Raw genomic sequence first — 22,880 nt, forward strand, 5'->3', positions numbered from 1 at the left:
GGGGGGCTGAGGTTGCCGTGAACTGAGATTGCTCCACTACACTCCAGCCTGGGAGACAGAGCAAGACTCCATTTCAAAAAAAAAAAAGAAAAAAAAAGAAAAAAAAAGAAATGCTCCATAAACATTTGACTGCTGGTACTTTTTTTTTTTTTTCTTTTGAGACGGAGTCTCCCTCTGTTGCCCAGGCTGGATGGAGTGCAGTGGCCGGATCTCAGCTTACTGCAAGCTCCACCTCCCAGGTTCACGCCATTCTCCTGCCTCAGCCTCCCAAGTAGCTGGGACTACAGGCGCCCGCCACCACGCCTGGCTAATTTTTTGTAATTTTAGTAGAGACGGGGTTTCACCATGTTAGCCAGGATGGTCTCGATCTCCTGACCTCGTGATCCGCCTGCCTCGGCCTCCCAAAGTGCTGAGATTACAGGCGTGAGCCACCGTGCCCGGCCGACTGCTGGTACTGTTATTATTACTATTAATCACCTGGCAATGAACGGAACCCTGCCTGGTAAATTGCTTCCTCCAGGTAATTTGCATTTCCCATTGTCCTTGTAGTCTTAATTCACTACAATCTGCTGAAAGAATGTTTTCTAGAAAGCAGGAGCCATGTTGTACTTTTTAGTTTTCCTGCAATGCCTGTCCCAGTCCCTGGCAGGGAGCACCCAAGAAACTCAGCAAGGAAGGGACTTGGAGATCATCTATTCCAACTCAGTATACAAGACAGATGGCTCTTCTCCCTAGCCTTATCAATTGCTTGAACGCCTCCAGGGATGAGGCATCTCCCTGTAGAGCGGTTTCCAGTGTCCAGGACTCTGGGGAGGCTGAGCTCCACGGGGTAAGTAGGAGCTGAATGGGCAGCTACAGAGGTTGGGGACTTCCCCGGATGCCCCAGCAGCCTCCCTTCCCTCCCTCTGAGAGCTGATGATAGGAGTGGTTCTAATTATGCTCTAATTGCTTTCTTCCAGGCAGTTTCTCTGTAGCCAAGGAGTTCAGAGTTCATGAATAAATGAAGAGGGAGGAAGCGGGAAGGGATGTTTATTGATCCACAAATCTCTACGTGCCAGTGTCCACCCCCACAAATACTGGGGCATGCAGCAGTGTGCAGTTTCAAACACAGATGCTCCTTGACTTACGATGGGGCCACGTCCCAATCAACCCATCCTAAATCGAAAATGCATTCCACACCCCAACAAACCCATTGTACATCAAAAAACTATGTTGAACCACTGTAAGTTGGGGACCAGCTAGCTGTACATACAAACACAGAAACATACCACAGCCCTCAAAGGTCCCTCTCCAACAGCCTGGTGGGGGATAAAAGGAAGTTAACAAGAAGTTTCCTAATAGATGAAGCAAGTTGAGGCTCACGAAGTGTAAGTGCCCTGCCCAGGGCCTCAGAGCCAGTGAGTGGCAGAGAAGGCACCTGGATCCAGAGCCCTTGCTCTTCCCCACCCGGTTTCCCACCACCATGGAGGTGACAGTCACCCAAATGTGGGTTCCTCCCGCCTCTTCCCTCGTGCCTCCTCTCTTGGAGGGTGGCCAGCTTTTCTTGGAGGATGAGGCATTTGGATGGAGGGGCAACCTGAGGGGGGCAGTGCCCACCTGATAAGGGTAGAGTTGAGAGTGGGACCCGAAACCAGCAGACACTGCACATAGAGATTTGTGGATCCAATACCCTTGACTTAGACTGTGGTCTTGAGCAAGCCATAGCCCATTTCTTTTTTTTTTTTTTTGGAGACGGAGTCTCACTTTGTTGCCAGGTTGGAGTGCAGTGGCATGATCTCGGTTCACTGCAACCTCCGCCTCCTGGCTTCAAGCAATCCTCCTGCCTCAGCCTCCCGAGTAGCTGGGACTACAGGCACCTGCCACCAAGCCTGGCTAATTTTTGTATTTTTAGTACAGACAGGGTTTCCCCATGTTGGCCAGGATGGTCTTGATCTTCTGACCTGGTGATCTGCCTGCTTCAGCCTCCCAAAGTGTTGGGATCACGGGCGTGAACCACCGCGCCTGGCCTTTTTTTTTTCTAAGACGGAGTCTTACTCTGTTGCCCAGGCTGGAGTGTAGTGCTGCAATCTCGGCTCACTGCAATCTCTGCCTCCTGGGTTCAAGTGATTCTCATGTCTCACCCACCCAAGTAGCTACAGACACCCACCAACATGCCTGGCTAATTTCTGTATTTTCAGTAGAGATGGGGTTTGCACTGTTGGCCAGGCTGGTCTTGAACTCCTGGCCTCAAGTGATCCACCCACCTTGGCCTCCCAAAATGTTGAGATTACAGGTGTGAGCCACCATAGTCCATTTTTGGGCTTCAGTTTCCCCAGCTACATAGTGTGAAGGTGGAGGTGATGTGTGAGAGCCCCCTCTCAGAAAACCTAGAATTTCAGATGTCCAGGGGAGGACTCATCCAGCTAGACAAAGTCTTGGGCTATGCCCCTCTTAGGTGGCCACTGCCCCCCTCAGATTACCCCTCCATTCAAATACCTCACTCCTCCAGGAGAAGCTGGCTGGAGGCGCTAGGGAAGAGGCAGGAGAAATTCACATTTGGGTGACTGCCACCTCCATGCTGGTGGGACACTGGGTGGGGAAGAGCAAGTGCTCTGGACTCAGGTGCCTATTCTGCCACTTACCTCACTCAACTTATGCATCTCGAGCCTCAAGTTCCTTCATCTGTTAAATGGGAATGAGCGATTATGTCATAAAGTTTCACCCAGGGAATATAAGAGGTTTAGCTGACTGCCTGGCACATAGTGTTTGATAAGTGGTAGTTGTTACTGCTAACATTGCCAACAACCCTGCAAGGAACAGGCTGTTGCCTTCATTACAGATGAAGAAACCAAGGTATAGAGAGGTCAAGCAACTTGTGCAGCATCCCAGGTTAAGCGCCAGGATTTGAACCTACTGTCTGATCCATCTGTGTTCCCAGGGGCTGGCACATAGCAGGTACCCATAAATAATGTGCTGAATTACAGAGAAATGGAGAAAAAAAAAAAAGAAGAAAAAAAAAAAAAACATCGTGTAAAAACAGGCCCTGCTTCTAGTGACCAAGGTGGGGGTGAACTGATAGAGGAAGAAGTAGACCAAAATTTCCTTCAAGGTCAAAGTGAAGTGCTGGGTCTGAGGGACCCTGGGACCCTTGACTCCTCGGTGGCTGGGGCCAGGCTGGATGGGGATATCCGGGCTCCATGGCATTTGCTTGTTGAAGAAAATCTTTTTTGGGGGGATACAGTCTTGCTCTGTTGCCTAGGCTGGAGTGCAGTGGTGCAATCTCAACTCACTGCAGCCTCCGCCTCGTGGGTTCAAGTGATTCTTGTGCCTCCCAAATAGCTGGGATTACAGGTGCACACCACCACACCCAGCTAATTTTTGTATTTTTAGTAGAGACGGGATTTCATCATGTTGGCCAGGCTGTTCTCAAACTCCTGGCCTCAAGTGATCTGCCCGCCCTGGCCTCCCAAATTGCTAGGATTACAGGTGTGAACCATGGTGCCCAGCCAAAGGAAATCTTTTTACCCCTTTATGAGTTCCACTAAGAAGCCAAAGGTAGGAACCCTGGCTGTTGGCATCAACCAGCCCTGCTCTGCTGCTGCCTCATTGCGTGAGTTTGGCCAAATGACTTCAGTTCTTTGAGCCTCAGAGTCCTCATCTAGGAAACAGAAATGGGTGTGACAAAGTTCCACCTCTAGGGCTGTTGTGAGGATGACCTCAGGTGGCATGTGTGAAGCCATGTGGCACTGGGGTTAAGGGCGAGACCTGGGTTTGTATCCCAGCTCTGCCACTGCTGGATGTGACTGCTCTCAGCCTCAGATTCTGCTTCGGTGAAACAGAGGTAGTAGCTGTGCCCACCCCACAGGGTGTCGTGAGGATGAATGAGCCACTCCAAGTAAAGCAGTTACAGCAGAATGAGGTGGGTCATAAGTGCTCAGTAAATCTTCTCTATTAGACTATGCCATGTGCAGAGACCCTGCAGTCCATTTTATATATGGGGAAGCAGAGCCCCCAAGAGGGCCAAGGACTTGCCCAAGGTCACAGAGCCAGTTTACAGCAGAGCCAGGCCTATCTACGAAGCTGGTGTAGGCAGTACCCCCTGCCCAGACCTTTGATTCCATGATAGTGTGAGATGTGTGAATGGATAAGCATAAGACCTTTCACGGCCCCGGGCCATCCCGCTCATGGCTTGAGGACTCTGGGGGTGAGAGGTGGCTGATGCTCCCCTCCCCTGTCCTCCCTGGTGGCTCCAAGACTGGCCTGAACCAGCAGGGTGTGTCAGAATCCAGGGAGGGCTGCCCCACCTTTCTGCCCCCTGGCCAGACCCTCCACTCCAGTGCTGGTTGTTAGAAGCCTCAGAAACAATCCAAAGGCCCAGGACCAGAACACCATTTGTCAGCTTTGCATGGTGGTGGCGGGCTTGTCTCCATGGCAACAGTGCAGTGTGAAGGCATCCCGGCATCATTAGGGAGTGCGCTGAGTAGTATAAACAGAGGCTGCAGTAGATTACACGCCTATTATGAGCAGTCTCGGGCTCTGAGCACTGGTAATTATGCCTAATTGTGCATTTAATTGTGTAATTGAAAACCCACATCTCTGGTTCAGGTTGGGGCTGCAGAACATGCCCACCTCCCCCCAAAAAACAGGCTTAGGAACCAATCCTTACCTTGAAAATCTCAGAATTTTTGCCCTTCTAGGGCAAGGGGTGGCCAGAGCAGGCAAAGGGATAAAATGCCTATAGATTTCCATTTCCCCTACTGCCTGAACCAGGAGCTCACCAGGCCCTGTGATTAGAGGTAGGGGGTGGGAAGGAGTATGCTAAGGAGAGGGGACATGGTAAGCTCACAGAAATGTTCATAATTATAGATATCATTGTGTGCTGTTAGCACTGTCCTCTCAGGACCTAGAACCAGCATCGAGTGGTTCCAAGGGATCTGGGTCATCACTAGATACATTACATGTCCAAGCTGTCATCCAACCTACACATAAATTCTTTCTCTCCCTCCCTCCCTCCCTCCCTTCCTTCCTTCCTTCCTTCGAGACAGGTCTTGCTCACTTGCCCAGGTTGGAGTGCAGCGGTATGATCTCGGCTCACTGCACACTTGACCTCCTGGGCTCAAGTGATCGTCCTACCACAGCCACCTCGTAGCTAGAGCCACAGGCAAGCACCACCATGCCCAGCTAATTAAAAAAAAAATTACTGTAGAGATGTGATCTTACTATGTTGCCCAGGCTGGTCTTGAACTACTGGCCTGAAGTCATCCTTCGGCCTCAGCCTCCCAAAGTGCTGGGATTATAGGTGTGAACCACCATGCCTGGCCACACGTAAATTCCACTGCCTGGGACAGGAAGCTCACCACCTGGTTATCAGCCCCCACCCTTGCAGAGCCTCTGGAGAGTCTGAAAGCTGCTAACAAGAGTTCAGTCCTCTCCTCTCATTTCCCACTTCATAGGCTGTGATAAATGAGGCCCAGACAAGGCCAGGCCCAACTCACAGTTGCACAGCAGTGAGTACCAGAACCCAGGGATTCTGTCTTGCAGCTGAGGGCATGTTTCATACCCTAAGATGACTCAGCGCCTAGAATCATGCCTGGCAGTTTGTGTGTGCTTGGTAAATATTTGCTGGATTCAACTCCAGGTAGTTAGCTGGGGGCAATTCTCACTCTCTAACCGAAGAGTATCAGACTTTCTGTATGTAGTTCAAGAAGCTCACCTGCGGTGAGCTGGAGGTGAGTGATGGGCCACAAGCCTCCCAGCTCTGCATCTTTGTAGTCTGAGACTTGATCTTACAACCAAAATATGCTACATGGGCATTTGGGGTGGGAGCAGTGCAGACATCCAGACAGACAGACAGAAGAAAGATGAGGTCACCAGAATCCCTGACAACCTGACACCCAGGTGTAAAGTTTTGAGCAAGCCATCAGAGGCAGACGTCTCCTCTCCTCGTGCCCCCAGGCCCTGATACCCCGTCAGTCACCACCGCCTGCAACAAGGTGGGCCAGGCAGCACCTCTGACCTCCACCTGCGAAGAGGGGGAGCTCATTGCTGACTCAGAGCTGGAAGGGTTCTTTGAGATGATGAGTCCAACCTTTTCCCTATACAGAGTGGGAGAGAGGCCCAGAGAGGCCACGCCTTCGCCTTGGAATCCTTCTTAGTGAGTGGCAGCCTGTGCCCATGGCTCTCCCTACATTATCTCAGGTTGTCCTCTTTACAGTCCTGTGAGGTGGGTGCTATTATGATGCCCATTTTACAGAAGAGAAGTCCACAGTCCAGCAATGCCAAGACCACACAGATGAAGAAGAACCGCTGCTCCAGCTTGAGCCTTTCACTCGTTGAGAAAGGGGAGTCATCTCATTTCCTACCCCACAGTACTCGGATTTGCAGAACCTGCAGCCTCATTTCCTGGGTATTCAAGAGTGTGCCCTCTTTGTGAGCTCCCACTCTGCACGTTTTATTTCAAAGGAGCTTCCCAACAACTCTCTGAAGCAGATGATTATTATCCTGATTTAGAGAAGTGCAAGTGGAAGCTCAGACAGGTTAGGTGTCTTCCTGCCCAAGGTCATCCAGCTACAAAGAGGCAAAGCTGGAACTCACATCCCAGCCTGACCCCAAAGCCCAGGTTCTTCCCAGTTCCCAGTCCACCTCCTTGTCTCTGGATTTGTCAGATGCTTTGAGAGGGGCCAGGAGGCCAATGTAAATCAGGAGAACCTGCAACCACACTTCACAGCTCTTCTGAAACCTTAGTGCCCATTCAGCACCTCTGGGGGAAGTTTGCTTTGCGGTCTGAAGCCCTCCCTTGTCTCGGAATCAATCAACATCCCTCTCCAGGCCAGGGCAGGGAAAGGTAGGCAAAGCACTGGGACATGGCTTCCTGGGCCTAAAGCCAGCTCCATCCCCATGGCCTGGATCTAGTGTTTAATTTTTAATTTTTGTGGGTACATAGTAGGTATATATATTTATTGGGCACATGAGATATTTCGATACAGGCATCCACTGTGCAATAGTCACACCAGGGTAAATCAAGCGTTTATCCTTTCTTTGTGTTACAAATAATCCAATCATACTCTTTGGGTTATTTTTATTTTTATTTATTTATTATTATTATTTTTTTGGGACAGAGTTTTGTTCTTGTTGCCCAGGCTGGAGTATAGTGGTACGATCTTGGCTCACTGCCACCTCTGCCTCCTGGGTTCCAATGATTCTCCTGTCTCAGCCTCTTGAATAGCTGGGATTACAGGTGCCTGCCACCATGCCCAGCTAATTTTTTGTATTTTTAGTAGGGATGGGGTTTCACCATGTTGGCCAGGCTGGTCTCAAACTCCTGACCTCAAGTGATCCACCCACCTCGGCCTCCCAGAGTGCTGGGATTACAGGTGTGAGCCACTGTGCCCGTCCAGTTATTTTTAAATGTACGATAAATTTCGTTGACTGTAGTTTATTTGTTGTGCTATCAAATACTAGATTTATTCATCCTATCTAACTATGTTTTTATACAACCTCCCCACTCCCCCACTACTTTTCCCAGCCTCTGGTAATCCTTATTCTACTTTTTTCTTTTTTTTTAAGATTTTTTTTTTTTTTTTTTTAAATAGAGGCAGGGTCTTGCCATGTTACCCACGCTGGTCTCCAACTCCTGAGCTCAAGCAATCCACCCACCTTGGTCTCCCAAAGTGCTGGGATTATAGGCATGACCCACCGTGCCAGCCTCCTCATTCTACTCTCTACTTCCATGAGTTCAATTGTTTTAACTTTCAGCTTGCACAAATAAGTAAGAACATCTGAAGTTTGCCTCTCTGTGCCTGGCTGGAACTAGCTTATTTTTTTATTATTATTTTTATTACTTTTTTTGAGACAGGGTCTCACTGTGTTTCCCAGGCTATAGTGCAGTGGTACAATCTTGGCTCACTGCAGCCTCAACCTCTGGGGCAAAAGCAATCCTCCCCTCTGCTTCAGTAGCTGGGACGGCAAGTGCACGCTACTGTGCCAGCTAATTTTTTACTTTTTTATTTTTTCTTTTTTTGCCAGGCTGGAGTGCCATGGCATGATCTCAGCTCACCACAACCTCTGCCTCCTGGGTTCAAGCAATTCTCCTGCTTCAGCCTCCTGAGTAGCTGGGATTACAGGCATGAGCTACCATGCCTGGCTAGTTTTGTATTTTTAGTGAGACAGGGTTTCACCATGTGGGTCAGGCTGGTCTCGAACTCCCGATCTCAGGTGATCCACCCTCTTCGGCCTCCCAGAGTGCTGGGATTACAGGTGTGAGCCACCGCACCCAGCCATGCATCACAGCTCTTTTAAGTCCGGCACAGAGCTTGGGGGTGGGTAGAATGGGGAGAGGGGGCATCTGTGTAAGCAGTTAGATCTGGCATCTGGTAACAAGCCCTGTGGCTGAGGAAAGGTTTGGATTTCTCCACCTGCTTCCACTCCAGCATCCCACAATACTAGCAGGGGGCAATGGGGCATGCAGGAAGAAGCTGTGGAGTCCCAGATCTGAGTTTTAATACTCATTCTGTACCTACCATGTATGTGGCCATGGATAAGCCACACAGTAGCAGGAGACATATATAAAATGCCTAGTACAATGCCTGGCTCATAGCAGACGCCAAACAAAAAGAAATTCTCATCATTTTAATTTCCCACTCAGCCCCGTATTTTCCATATAAAGAAGAGCTGAAGTGTTTGCGGGAGTGACCCTGCTCACGAAATCCTCTAACACAGGCAGAGATGGGGCTGATGTGACTTGTCCAAGTCTCAAGGCAAATAATAGCTAGCCCTGGAGAGCACTTTCCTAGGCCAGGGACCGTACTTGGTTATCCCAGCATCAGCTTGCAAATTCCCCAAACTGCCATGGGCTCGTGGGGTAGAAGCTGTTCGTACTACTTTGTAAGTAAGAAGGCAGAGGCTCAGAGAGGGTGCGGGACTTCCTGGGAGTCACAAAGCAAGGCCTGATCCCAGATGTGGTGCTCCTAGCCCCTGTGCCAGATCTCAGAGAAGCTGCCAATTATGGGCTGCTTATTTAAAAAACATCCACTCACCTACCCTTACAAAGGAGCAGAACCAGGGCCATCCCCAGGTCCCCTGGAGGCCCTCTTCTCCATTCTACCTTGCTCCGCCCATCTTATAAGGGCCTTGAGGGCAGTTTAGCCTCACTCTGTTCATTCACAAAAGGGAGTTGATCACCCCTGCCAACTCTGTACAAAGGGGTTTGAGGAACAGAAGGGGCCAGTGGCCTGCATAATTTCATGCTCCTGACTCTGATAGCTGGCCCAAGGACCTCAGGCACCCAAAGCAGAGCCAGACCCTCCCAAGGAAGCCATGAGCTTGCAGCTGCAGCTGCTCCAGAGTGCAGGCCCCTGCTGGAGCCCATCTCCCTCTGGTCTTTGCCATCATTATTGCTAATAACTTCATCAATCAGGTTGACCATGTTTCACACCATTACTCGCAGCTCAGCTGGAAGCTACATCCCGCCCCCCGCCCCCATCTTCCAGAAAGCAAAGAGCTTTCTAGAAGGGAAAAGAATGAAACCAACATTTTTCTGAGTACCTACTATGTGTCTGGCACCCAGCCAAGGAAGCCCTTTCTACACCTCTGTGAGGTAGGGACGACTCTTCCTCTTTTACAAAGGAAGAAACTGCAGCCAGAGGAGTGAATGCATGTGTCCAAGGTCACACAGAGCTGGGACAGAAACAACCATGGCAGTGATCTATTATTGGGTACTCCCTGGCTCACAGTGCAGGCACTATGAATGAGCTTACTGAAATATGATCATTTTCATTTTCAGATGAGGAAACTGAGGCTTGGACCTGTCTGGTCCAAGTGTCTGCACTGGTTAAACATGAACAGCAGAGTAGCACGGGACTGAGAGGATGGCTCTCTGTTCAGGCAGAAGAGTCCTCATATCTTGGTTCTGTCACTGACTAGCTTAGTGAGCGTGGGCAAACGTCATACACCTTCAAACCTCAATTTCCTCACCTGAGAAACGGGATAATAAACACATATATCGCACTGTGCGGAACTGCAATAAGAAGGATGAAAACAGTAAAAGAGCTAACGTTTATTGACCGTTTAACATGTCCCAGGCACTTCGCCAAGCACTTTACATATGTATGCTCATTTGGTTAAACGAGGTAATGCATATAAAGTGCTTAGCACAGGACTCCTGACATGGGAACGATAATGATGATGATGAAGAAATTGATGGTGATTCCCTGGGCAAATCTCACTAGTTCATCCCCTTCCAGGAAGAACAGAGTGGCCTGTAAGGTTTCAGGAAGGAAGTGAACTAGGAAGAGTTGGGTTTGGACAGGAGAGAGAAAAGGCACAAGATTAAAAATTAAAGGGTGAATATGTTAATAATGTTGTCAAGATGATACACCAGAAAGAATTCTGGAAAGCAAGGGACCCAAGATGTTGTACAGAAAGGAACCAGACCAATATGCAACAAAGCTGCCATGCCAAAGCCGGGTGTGGTGACATGCATTGTAGTCCCAGCTATCTGAGAGGCTGAGGTGGGAGGATCACTTAAGCTCAGGAATTTGAGGCTGCAGTGGGTTATGATGGCCACTGCACTCCAGCCTGGGCAACACAGCAAGACTCCTATCTCTAAAAAATAAAAAATAAATAAACAAAACATGACAGTCCAGGCATCACCCTGAGTTCCTGACAAGTAGAGCTGGCAGTATCCCAGTGAGCCAGACCAATAATTCCTCCCATTTTACAGATGGAAAAGCCAAAGCCTAGAGTGCGGAAGAGACTTGCGCAAAACCGCAGGATGTCAGAAGCAGAGCCGGGCTTGAATCCAGGTCTTTTGCCTCTCAGCTCAGTGTCCAATTACCTGCTACTTCCCACAAAGGATAGTCCACAAAGGACAGTGCAGGGGGCCACCTGGATACGTTTGGGCTACAATACCACAGACACATCCCATGATACGAATCATTAAGATAATAACGGTAAGCTACAGTTTAATGAGTACTCACTCTGTACCTAGCACAGTACTAAATTCATTACATGGATTGAATCCTCACAACAACCCTAAGGATTAGGAACTGTTTTATATTCTCTCTGTTTAACAGATTACAAAACTATGGCTCAGAAAGGGTAAGCAACTTGCCCAAAATTGCACAGCCAGGAAGTGACAGAACCAGGTCTAGAAGCCAGGTCTGTCCTGTCAAACTACAGAGCCTTAACTACTATCCTACACTTACCCATCTGAAAGTCAGAGTCCCTACCTGCTCCAAATCACATCTATTCCAACTGAGGAAGAGTGTTTCAGATTGGCCTGATTCATTGTAACGATTAAACTCCATTTGAAAAAGAAAAATGACACAGTGCCTCCTAAGTTTTCAGCTGAAAGATATTTAACAGCCTCTATGTTTTCCTCAGTCCCTTGGATGAGAAAACCAAGATTCTCTTCTCCCCTCAGGCTGGTGAATTCCAGCTTCCTGGGGTACATTATGGAAGCTGTCAGGCAGTTAGGAGCTCCTGGGGGTTAGTGACAACCGGAGGGCCCACTCTGCAATCAGCCCAGATAGTGCAACAGAGCCAAGAGAGCAATTTTCAAGTCCCTCCCGCAAATGATCTTGCACAACCTTCACAAGCTGCCCAACGCCACTCAGCCAGGACATGGGAGAACCGGAATTCCACCCAGGTCTCATCTAACTCAAGCCTCTAGTGCTGGTGAGATCCTCTAAGTGGAAGAGTGGGGTTAGCTTAGCAAGGGAGAATCACGGAGGAAGGGAAGTAGGAGGGAGAGACTGTCTACCACCTTCATTTCTCTCTAGAGCTATGAGCTCCTCCCATGGGGCCCCAGACTTACCAGGGCCAGACTACTTATTTTATAATTAAGAAGGCAACAGAGGACCTGGCCAACTGCCTGGATTCAAAGCCTGGATCCTGGTTGGATGTGGTGGCTCATGCCTATGATCCCAGCACTTGGGAGGCTGAGGTGGGAGGATAGCTTGACCACAGGAGTTCAAAACCAGCCTGGGCAACAGAGGGAGACCCGTCTCTAAAAAACAAAAAAATTAGCTAGGCATGGTGGTATGCACCTGTAGTCCCAGGTACTCAGGAGGCTGAGGTGGGAGGATTGTTTGAGACTGGGAGGTCGAGGCTGTAGTGAGCTATGATTGCACCATTGCACTCTGGCCTGGATGACAGAGCGAGCCCATGTCTCGAACAAAAAAAAAACAAAACCCCCAAAACAAAGCCTGGATCCTAGTTCCTGTAGAATCCTGGACAAGTTACTTCATAGGGCTGTTATGATTAAATGAGTTAATACATGGAAAAGTGCTTCCAAGAGTACCTGACACTTAGTCAAGGGCTCTCCAAAGCTAACCGTTGTTATCATCGCCAACAGAGAATGAGCACGGGACAAACTGTTAACAGGCTCACTTTTGGGGAGGGGTCTAGTTATAGAGAGAAGAAAACTTTTTTTTTTTTTTTGAGACACAGTTTCACTCTGTTGTCCAGGTTGGAGTGCAGCGGCGTGATCTCATCTCACTGCAACCTCCGCCTCCCGGGTTCAAGTGATTCTTGTGTCTCAGCCTCTCGAGTAGATGGCATTACAGATGCGTGCCACCATACCCGACTAATTTTTGTATTTTTAGCAGAGATGGGGTTTCGTCATGTTGGCCAGGCTGGTCTCAAACTCCTGACCTCAGGTGATCTGCCCACCTCACCCTCCCAAAGTGCTGGGGTTACAGGCATGAGCCACGGTGCCTGGTCTAGAAAACTTACTTTTATCTTCTGTCCTGTTTGATTATGTATTTATTTATTTATGTTTACAATATATGTATATTACTTTTCTAATTAAAAAAACAGTTTAAAATTTAAAACTGAACAAACACAGAAGAATCCTCTGAGAGGTTTAAACATTTCTTGGCATTTCATGTTCCTCAAAGTAGATAAAGAAAAACAGACAATCTCTGCCCTTCTGGAGTTTCCATTCCACCTGATCTTGATTAATCCCCTCTGCAATCCTCAGGGATAATCATTTTACAGATAGGAAGACTGAGGCCAGCCAGTGCGGGGAAGTCACTTGTCCAGTCTCCCACAGCTGGGAGCAAGGCTACAATCTCCAGAGCTAGGGCTGTTTCTACCACTGCCCAGGCCAGGTCTGTAGATGGCATGTTTGAGGCTGGTGTCCCCAGGAGGAGAGAAGCAAAACGAATGAGGAGGTCTGCATGTCCAGGCTCAAAGCTTCACTCTACATTATCATTGGCTCCTGTGGTGGGGAGGGTGTGATGGATGCAGGCAAGAGTGGAAACCCAGAACAAGGAGTCCAGCATGAGGGGGGCTCAGGCTGCTCGATGCTCACTCTCAGACCTGGGTTCAGCAATGGAGGTCCCCATGCACCTCTGCCTAGAGAAGAAGCACAGCTTCAACCTCCCTATTTGTTCAATCTCAGCTCTAGGGTAGGTAGGAGACCCCTGCCTCTCCTTAACCACCCTCCCAAATTCCCCTGCCAGGGCCTGATTTGAAGGGCAACGCTGTTTCTTCTAGTCTGCTACAGTCACTGCTCCCTGAGACAAGAACCCGAGTTCCCTATGCTGGGGCTAGGCACAGTGTCCTTCCATACTCTGATCCTCCCTGGAGCACCCAAGTGCCCCCACCCCCCTGACGCTGTCCCTGGCAGAGGAGTTGCTCTGGTGGGTGGACCTGATGACTGATGGAACCCCCATGGCCACAGCGGCCAGACCAAAGCAGGAAGTGTGGTCCAGGCTGGGTCAGGCTGGCCCAGGATCTGACAGCTCCTGGTGACCCTCTCCAGGGAGGTGGCTCTCCATTCCCAGGACTGCCCGGTCAGGAAGGTGAAGGGAGGCAGAAACAGCACAAAGGATTGGAGAGTTCTTGGAGTCTAAGATCCCAGAATACAGATGAACATGGACCAGAAATGGTCAGCGATCTAAAGACACACCAAAGAGAAGCCCAGAGAGACACACGCGGGGGCAGAGACTGTGAGAAACGCTCACATAGGGTTGGTGATCAGAGGCAGAGACCCAGAGGAAGGGAGAGACTCATGCAAACGAGGGATCTAGAGGGAAACACACAGCAGGACTTCAACGGATCCACAGATCAGCCTCAGACACACCCCCAGTCCCAGCGAGCCACAGTCCCACAGCGCATCCCCCAACAGGAGGCCACTTGTACCGTGCGGGCGGGCCGGGGACTCGCGCACAGGACGCACTTAGGGACCCGAGGAGCGCCGGGCACAGCAGCGAGAAGCGCACACAAAGAGACAGCCCGGCCAGCCGGAGCAGGCTCCACCCGACCGCTCCGAGACTCCAGACCACCCCCCGCCCGGGCACACGCACCAGACACACACACAGAGACACACGCAACCCCACCCGCACGCCCTGGGACCGCGCCCCGCCGCGCCCCACCCTGCCCCGACTGCTTGGGCGCGCGGCGCTTACCAGCTGCAGGCAGCAGAAGGCGACCAGCGTGCAGCGCCCGCTGCACTTGCCCATGGCTCCGGGGGCTGCACGGGCCGCCTGTCGCGGCGCCCCTCTTGCTCCGCGGCCGCCGCCTGCTCGCGCCGCGCGGGCTCCGCGTCCTCCCAGCTGGGCGCGCCAGGCGGCGGGGCCGGGCGCCTAGGGCCGGGGCCGGGAGTGTCGGGTCCCCAGGGCTGGGGCCGGCCGCCGGTGCTCCGAGTCCATGGTCCGTCCGCCCGCGCGCTGGCTCCGCCGAGCCGCGCCTCCTTTGTCTGGCGGGCAGTCTGTCAGGCGCGCCTCCTGCCCCGGGGCGGCTGGCGGGGAGCGCGGAGAAAGGAGAGCCGGCCCCGAGCGCGGCGCAGCGCAGAGCAGCACTGCCCAGCTGGGGCAGCCGCCCGGGCTCTGGTCGGCCGTGGCTTCCCTGCCCCACCACGTGGCTCCGCCGCCGCCACCGACTGGGAGGGGGTGGGGGTGGTGGGGGACGGTACTGGAGGGGTGGGGCGGGGCAGCCGCGGGAAGGGAGGGGAGAGGGATAGGGAGGTGGAGGGTTGGAGAGGCAGGGAGTGAAGTGGAAGAGTGCGTGCGGGCTTAGGGGAGGACAGCCCTGAGTCAAATCCAGGCGTTGCTGCTCACTCGCTGTGTGACCTTGGGCAAATCACGTCACCTCTCTGGACTTGTTTTCTCATGAACAAAGTAGGAATAATTATGCCTCCTTAGTGTAGATATGAAGAGGAAATGCAGTCCTGTGAATAAAGCGCTTAGCCCTGTGCCTGGCCTCCTGGCTTGGAGCACTTTTCTGTCCACCCTGTCTCTAGGGCTCCAGGGTTCCAACTTGGACTTCCAGTTCTATTTCCGTTCCCAGATCTGCTCCTCACCCCAGCCTGTCCCCTGAGTGCCTGGCCACATTTTCCACCTTCCCTCTTTCCTTCTACTGGCATTTATTGAGCCCTGACTGCATACACACTCCTGGGGGCCCTGCAAACCAGAGATGAGACCTGCAGCACTGTTCCAGATCCCGTAGAGCTTCACTGCCTAGGGAACAGATAAGCTCCCAAGAGCACGCCAGTGATGGCACAGATCTGCCCAGGAGGAGGTAGGGAGCCCCTACCCTGGGCTGCAGTAAGGAGAGAGTCAGAAGTTTCCCAGCAGAATATTGCCTTCTCCAAGCCACCCCAAAAGCCATCGAACTGGATACATCTCAAATCCACATAATCATTCCTGTCCCACTCCTAACTTCCTATATTCACCTTGGCAATTAGCATCACCCAAGTGGAATTTCCTAGGTCATCCTCCAGGCTTCCCTACAATTTCATCTGATCTGTCATTAAATTCTATAAACTGTACTTTCCAACTAACATTTATGAAATACCCACTATGTGCCAGGTTCTCTGCTGGGGTAAGGGAACAAAACCCAACAAAATTTCTGCCCTCATTGAGCACACAGTTTAGTGAGGGATTGTCATTAAAACAAGGAAATATACAAATAAGTACACAAAGTTCTGATGAATACTCTAAAGAATATTAAAGAAGAGACAGGGCATGGTGGCTCACAGCTGTAATTTCAGCACTTTGGGAGGCCGAATCAGCTCACTGCAACCTCCACCTGAGTGGAGATCGGCCTCCCCAAAGTGAGTGGATCACCTGAAGTCAGGAGTTCGAGACCAGCCTGGCCAACGTGGGGAAACTCCGTCTCTACTAAAATACAAAAATTAGCCAGGCACCTGTAATCCCAGCTACTCAGGAGGTTGAGGCAGGAGAATCGCTTGAACCTGGGAGGCGGAGGTTGCAGTGAGCCAAGACCCTGCTATTGGACTCTAGCCTAGGTGACAAAAGCGAAACTTTGTCTAAAAAAATAATAAATACATAAATTAAAAAATACTAAGGGAGAAAAGAGAGAATGAGGGGGCATAATTTAGGTTTGGAGACCAGGAAACACCACTTTGAGGAAATGACACTGATACTGACAGGACAATAGGAAGGAAGGCGAGGCAGGGATGTGAAGAGTGTTCTGGTGGGAGAAACCGAAGGTTCTTATTCTTTCCCTTCCTCTCCACTCTCACTAGCCCTCTTGATTCAAGAGACAGGAAGTATATGGTAAGATGTAGGTTAGGACCCATGGTTTTGGACCCAAACGGCCTGGGTCCCAGTTCCAGTTGTCACTTGTTTGCTGCTCACATAGTAAGCATGCAAATAAATGTGTCACTGTTTTCTCCCAGGACTGGCTATATAGTTTGGGAGGCCCAGTGCAAAATGAAGATGCAGGACTTCCTGTTTAAAAATTAAGAATTTCGGCCAGACGCAGTGGCTCATGCCTGTAATCCCAGCATTTTGGGAGGCCGAGACAGGCGGATCATGAGGTCAGGTGTTCGAGACCAGCCTGACCAACATGGAAAAACCCTGTCTCTATTAAACATACAAAAAACAATTAGCCAGGCCTGGTGGCATATGCCTGTAATTGCCAGTTACTCGGGAGGCTGAAGTGGGAGAATCGCTTGAACCCAGGAGGGAGAGGTTGCGGTGAATTGAGATCGCGCCACTGCACTCCAACCTGCGCAACAAGGGCAAAACTTCATCTGAATAAATAAATAAGAATTTCAAGATGGCAACACAGCAGAGCATGAAATCAAGAACATGCAGGGGGCCGGGCGCTGTGGCTTACCCTATAATCCCAGGACTTTGGGAGGCCGAGGCGGGCAGATCACTTAATGTCAGGAGTTCAAGATCAACCTAGCCAACATGGCAAAAACCCATCTCTACTAAAAATACAAAAATTAGGCCAGGCGCGGTGGTTTACACCTGTAATCCCAGCACTTTGGGAGGCCAAGGTGGGCAGATCATGAGGTCAAGAGATCGAGACCATCCTGTCCAACATGGTAAAACCCCGTCTGTACTAAAATACAAAAAATTAGCCAGGTGTGGTGGTGCGTGCCAGTAATCCCAACCATTGGGGAGGTTAAGGCAGGGGAATCACTTGAACCCAGGACACGGAGATTGCAGTGAGCTGAGATCACCCCATTGCACTCAAGCCTGGTGACAGAGTGAGACTCTATCTCAAAAAATAAAAATTAGGCGGGGCGCAGTGGCTCAAGCCTGTAATCCCAGCACTTTGGGAGGCTGAGACGGGTGGATCACGAGGTCAGGAGATCGAGACCATCCTGGCTAACAAGGTGAAACCCCGTCTCTACTAAAAAACACAAAAAACTAGCCAGGCGAGGTGGCGGGTGCCTGCAGTCCCAGCTACACGGGAGTATGAGGCAGGAGAATGGCATGAACCCAGGAGGCAGAGCTTGCAGTGAGCTGAGATCCGGCCACTGCACTCCTGCCTGGGCAACAGAGCGAGACTCCGTCTCAAAAAAAAAATAAAAATAAAAAATAAAAATTAAAAAAAATACAAAAATTAGCTGGGCATGGTGGCATGCACCTGCAATCCCAGCTACTCAGGAGGTTGAGGCATGAGAATTGCTTGAACCCAGGAGGTGGAGGTTGCAGTGAGCTGAGATTGTGCCACTACACTCCAGCCTGGGTGACAGAGTGAAACTGTTTCAAAAAAAACAAAGAACAAAAAACAAAACATGCAGGGTCCTGTGTGACTGCAGAGGTAGCATGCCCATGAAGCCAGTTGTGTCTTCTCCCTGGACTTTAAGATGGGTCTCTTTGGCCGGGTGTGGTGGCTCACACCTGCAATCCCTGCACTTTGGGAGGCTGAGTCGGGTGTATCACCTGAGGTCAGGAGTTTGAGACCAGCCTGGCCAACATGATGAAACCCTGTCTCTACCAAAAATACAAAAAATTAGCTGGATGTGGTGGCGGGCACCTGTAGTCCCAGCTACTCAGGAGGCTGAGGCAGGAGAAATCACTTGAACATGGGAGGCGGAGGTTGCACTGAGCCGAGATCGCGCCACTGCTTTCCAGCCTGGGTGACAACAGCAAAACTCTGCTTCGGGGGAAAAAAAAAAAAAAAAAGATGGGTCTCTTCACAGGTCTCCCTCTTCCACCCATTCTGCAGGATACCACTTTGTATTTTAAAAGACACAGGATATTCCCACAGTTGAATACACTATGTGTGCTGAGGTTTTCACTTGGATCAATAAGCTAAGATAATGGTGGGAACTTTTCTTTTTCTTTTTCTTTTTTTGAGACAGGGTCTCGCTCTGTCACCCAGGCTGGAGTGCAATGACTGGATCGCAACTCAGTGCAGCCTTGACCTCCCAGGCTCATTTGATCTTCCCACCTCAGCCTCACAAGGAGCTGGGACTACAGGCGTGTACCACCATGCCTGGCTAATTTTTGTATTTTTTGTAGAGACAGGGTTTCACCATGTTGCCCAGCCTGGTCTCAAACTCCTGGGCTCAAGCGATCCCCCTGCCTTGGCCTCCCAAAGTGCTGGGATTACAGGTGTGAGCCACAGTGCCCAGCAGAACAGCAGGAAATTTTCTCAGCCGTGCTTGGCAAATAACAGCTGTGTCCAACCAGGTTCCGTGACTAGACAGGCTTCCAGGAGTCTGTGAAGTCCCTGAAATAATATGCAAAGCATCATGTGAGCAGCTGTGTCTTTTTCTGGGGAGAGGCACAGCTTTCGTTAGGTTCTCCAAAGAGTCCGTTTCCCACAAAAGAATAGAACCACCTCCACAAAGGCTCAGCCCAGATGTAACGTTCTCTACCAGATCCTCTGCTGGGCCTCTTCCAGATATAATCTCTGCCAGTTGCCTCTGTGAGGCTAACAATGCAACGGGAGGCCGAGGCTGGCGGATCACAAGGTCAGGAGATCAAGACTATCCTGGCTAACACGGTGAAACCCCGTCTCTACTGAAAATACAAAAAATTAGCCTGGCGTGGTGGCGGGCGCCTGTAGTCCCAGCTAGTCAGGAGGCTGAGGCAGGAGAACAGCATGAACCCGGGAGGCGGAGCTTGCAGTGAGCCAAGATTACGCAACTGCACTCCAGCCTGGGTGACATAGCGAGACTCTGCCTCAAAAAAAAAAAAACAAAAAACAAAAAAAACCTCAATAACAAAAAACAATAATAGCTACCATTTATTGAGTGCTTACTCTGAGCCAAGTTTCTACATACATTATCTCATTTAATCCCTATAGTACCAATGGATTCCACTGGGGCTCTGACCACCCCTGTCGGCTCTTGACTATATCATGTCATGCCTGTAACCCTCTATTCCAAGGCCTCGTTGACTCACTCTTAAGTCTGTCCTATGGGACTGGGGATGGCCTGTCTGAACTCAGTAGAACTAACCTCTGCCCCTGGCTCATTCCTGCAAGTGCTGCCCTGATAAATTTACGCACACAGGATGCCCTCCCATACTTCTACTCTTAAACAACTACATCATAAATTATCTCTACATCCTACAGGGCTAGGATCAGGGCAGGAATCAGCAAATGTGCAGCAAATGACTGATTGCACACCCAGCACTCCTGTCGTTTCTGCTTCAGTGTCCAGCATATCTTGTGCCCTCTTTACCACCTGGAAGTCAAGGTTCTACGGAGGAAGGCAGCCTAACTGTAGGAACAGATAGAAACATCTTTGGCAAGAAGTTGGAGGGGCTAGGAGCTGGGGATGACATCAATATTCACCTTGAAGGATGACTAACCCTTGGGCCAAGGAAATGCTGTGGGGAGAATGAAGCAGGATTTGGAAATAAAGGAGAGAGATGATTCAGAATATACCCTCACTTCCTGAGCGAGAAGACAGAGGCATGGTCAGTCCCGAGAGAAGCATGGTAGGTTCTGCTGAGGTGATGAGATTTCTAGGGGGTTAAGAAGTTTCTCCCCTGCCCTAAACCAAGGCTTGTCACTGTTTCAGTCTTGCACCATTAGTCTCTCTGTGGGTTAAAACACGAAAGGCTTCTGAGAAAGTTCACTTATAAGACAGCTGAGTTGTTAAACCTAATAATTTCCCCTGCTTTCAAGTTAGAGGACTGAACATGCTCACTAATTACAGCCTCTGGGATGTTTTCTGACATCAGCCAAATTCTTCACACCAACTGGGTGGTCAGCAATCCAGTTCAATTCTGACACTAGCTGTTAGGGGTTAGTGTAGACCCCACAGGTTAAGGACTTAGTTCTTCAAGACTGCTCCTACTTCAGATGCCAGTCACAAGTCTCTGGCCACCCACCTATACTGCTGATAAACTGGGTATAAATTGGGGGTCCCCGCGATCTCCTCCTCAGTTCTAATAGTTTGCTAGAATGGCTCACAGGATTCAGGAAGGCATTTTATTTATGTTTGTGGTTTTATTATAAAGGATTCTAATGAGCAGCCAGATGAAGAAGTACACAGGGTGAGGTCCAGAAGATTCCCAAGTGCAGGAGTTTCTATCCCTGTAGAGTCAGTGAGCGCCACCCTCCTGGCCTGTGGTTGCATTCACCAACCCAGGAGCTCTCTGAATCTCATTGTTCAAGAGTTTTCATATAGCTCAATATTCAGCACCACCCCCCATTCCCAGAGGTCAGTCGGCGGGACTGAAATTTCCAACCTTCTCATCACTTGGTCTTTCTGGTGACTCGTCCCATCCCTAGATCTAGTGGCTCTCCCTAAGTCACCTCATTAGGGTAAACTCAAGTGTGATAGAAAGGGGCTTATGAATAATAAAAAACACTCCTATTGCTCAGGGAATTCCCAGAATTTTAGGAATTCTGTGCCAAGATCCAGGGACAAAGACCAAATATGTTTTTGTATTATACCTATGTAGCCAACACTTATCAAGAACTATGTGCCAGGTCGGGTGTGCTGGCTCATGCCTGTAATCTCAACACTTTGGGGGGCTGAGGTGGGAGGATTGCTTGAGCCCAGGACTTCGAGATCAGCCTGGGCGATGTAGCAAGACCCTGTCTCTGCAAAAAAATCATTAAAAAAATTAAGTCAGGTGTGGTGGTGCATGCTTATAGTTCCAGCTACTTGGGAGGCTAAGGTGGGAGGATCACTTGAACCCAGGGGTTTGAGGCTGCAGTGAGCCATGACTGTGGCACTATACTCCAGCCTGAGTGACAGAGCAAGACACTGCCTTAAAAAAACCCCAAAAAACAAAAACGATGTGCCAGGCACAATTTCTATGTATTAACTCATTAAACCTTACTACAGTCATTTGAGGGAGGTGCTATTATCATCATCTCCATTTTCTAGATAAGGAAACTGAGGTTAGATCACTTGCCCAGGGTCATATAACAAGGAAGTCACAGAATAGGATTTGATCCCAGGCAGAACTACTTTGCCTATACCATTCCTTATGTTTTCAAACTTTTCTTTTTTAACAGTAGACTCTTCTCTTCAAAAGAAAGCATACATTTCTAAAACAGAAAAAAGTAGAACTTGTCTGATTGTATAGGGAAAGAGGACTAGCAAACTGTTCTCTCAATGTGCCCTCGCCTCCTGTGAAGGCTTCCAAAATCAGCTCCTCAGTCCAAGGTCTCTAACGAACAAAGTAGAAAACCCATTGGCCTAGATGATCTTCAAGGTGCCTTTTTTTGAAGAGGGGAGAGAGAAAGAAAGGGAGAACCTGAAGGGCAGAGACGCTGAGGGAGTTCTTTACAGTTACATAGCACCTTAGGGGCAGAGCTGGATTTCAACACTTCTGGGTCACTTAAGTTTGGTTACTGTGCCAAGTATTGTGTTAGGAGCTTCGGAAGCAAAGATGAATAGCACAGGTGTGCCCAAGAAAACCCTGGGAAGAAAACCTGAGGTTAGTACAGTGGCCAACAGTGTGGCATTGCCCACCGATCACTGTCTTAAACGCAGCAGCTTCACCAGTTGTTTTTCCTCTCTGGCCCCTACTGGCATCTGAGTTTGTGACCCTTAGGCCTGTTGGAGAGGCAAAACATATAAACTGAGTTATAAGCAATACATAGATTGGTAATAGTGTCTATGAGGTACATGAACAGAATAGTGGAAGAAATGATTAACTTTGCTTGGGATTAGGCAGTAATGAAAAATTTCAGAGAAAAGATGATGCCTGAAATACGGGTTGACAAACAGGAAAACATGTACAGATACACAAGTGTCTAACTTCTTCTTCTCCTCCTCCTTCTCCTCCTCCTTCTTCTTCTTTCTTCTCCTTCTTCTTTTTTTTTTTTTTTTTTTTTTTGAGACGGAGTCTCGCTCTGCTGCCCAGGCTGGAGTGCAGTGGCCGGATCTCAGCTCACTGCAAGCTCCGCCTCCTGGGTTTACGTCATTCTCCTGCCTCAGCCTCCCGAGTAGCTGGGACTACAGGCGCCCGCCACCTCGCCCAGCTAGTTTTTTGTATTTTTTAGTAGAGACGGGGTTTCACCATGTTAGCCAGGATGGTCTCAATCTCCTGACCTTGTGATCCGCCTGTCTCGGCCTCCCAAAGTGCTGGGATTACAGGCTTGAGCCACCCGCGCCCGGCCTTTTTTTTTTTTAATAGGTACGGGGTCTTACCATGTTGCCCAGGCTGGTCTCAGAACTCTTGGGCTTAAGCCATCCATCTGCATCGGCCTCTCAA

General features: G+C 49.8%; 1 protein-coding gene across 2 annotated transcripts in view; it reads right to left on the minus strand.

Annotated features, from left to right (window-relative positions):
* NKAIN1 (sodium/potassium transporting ATPase interacting 1) overlaps positions 1–14,849 on the minus strand; it is a 58,380-nt gene extending 43,531 nt beyond the window's left edge. For both annotated transcript variants that reach the window (XM_030941596.1, XM_030941595.1), the window contains exon 1: positions 14,394–14,849. In XM_030941596.1, coding sequence (XP_030797456.1) covers positions 14,394–14,447 — 54 coding nt within the window. In that variant the 5' untranslated portion in view covers positions 14,448–14,849. The remainder of the gene's footprint in view (positions 1–14,393) is intronic.
* Positions 14,850–22,880: the final 8,031 nt, after the last annotated feature.

This window comes from Rhinopithecus roxellana, chromosome 12 (assembly GCF_007565055.1).
Source record: "Rhinopithecus roxellana isolate Shanxi Qingling chromosome 12, ASM756505v1, whole genome shotgun sequence".
NCBI classification, from domain to species: domain Eukaryota; kingdom Metazoa; phylum Chordata; class Mammalia; order Primates; family Cercopithecidae; genus Rhinopithecus; species Rhinopithecus roxellana.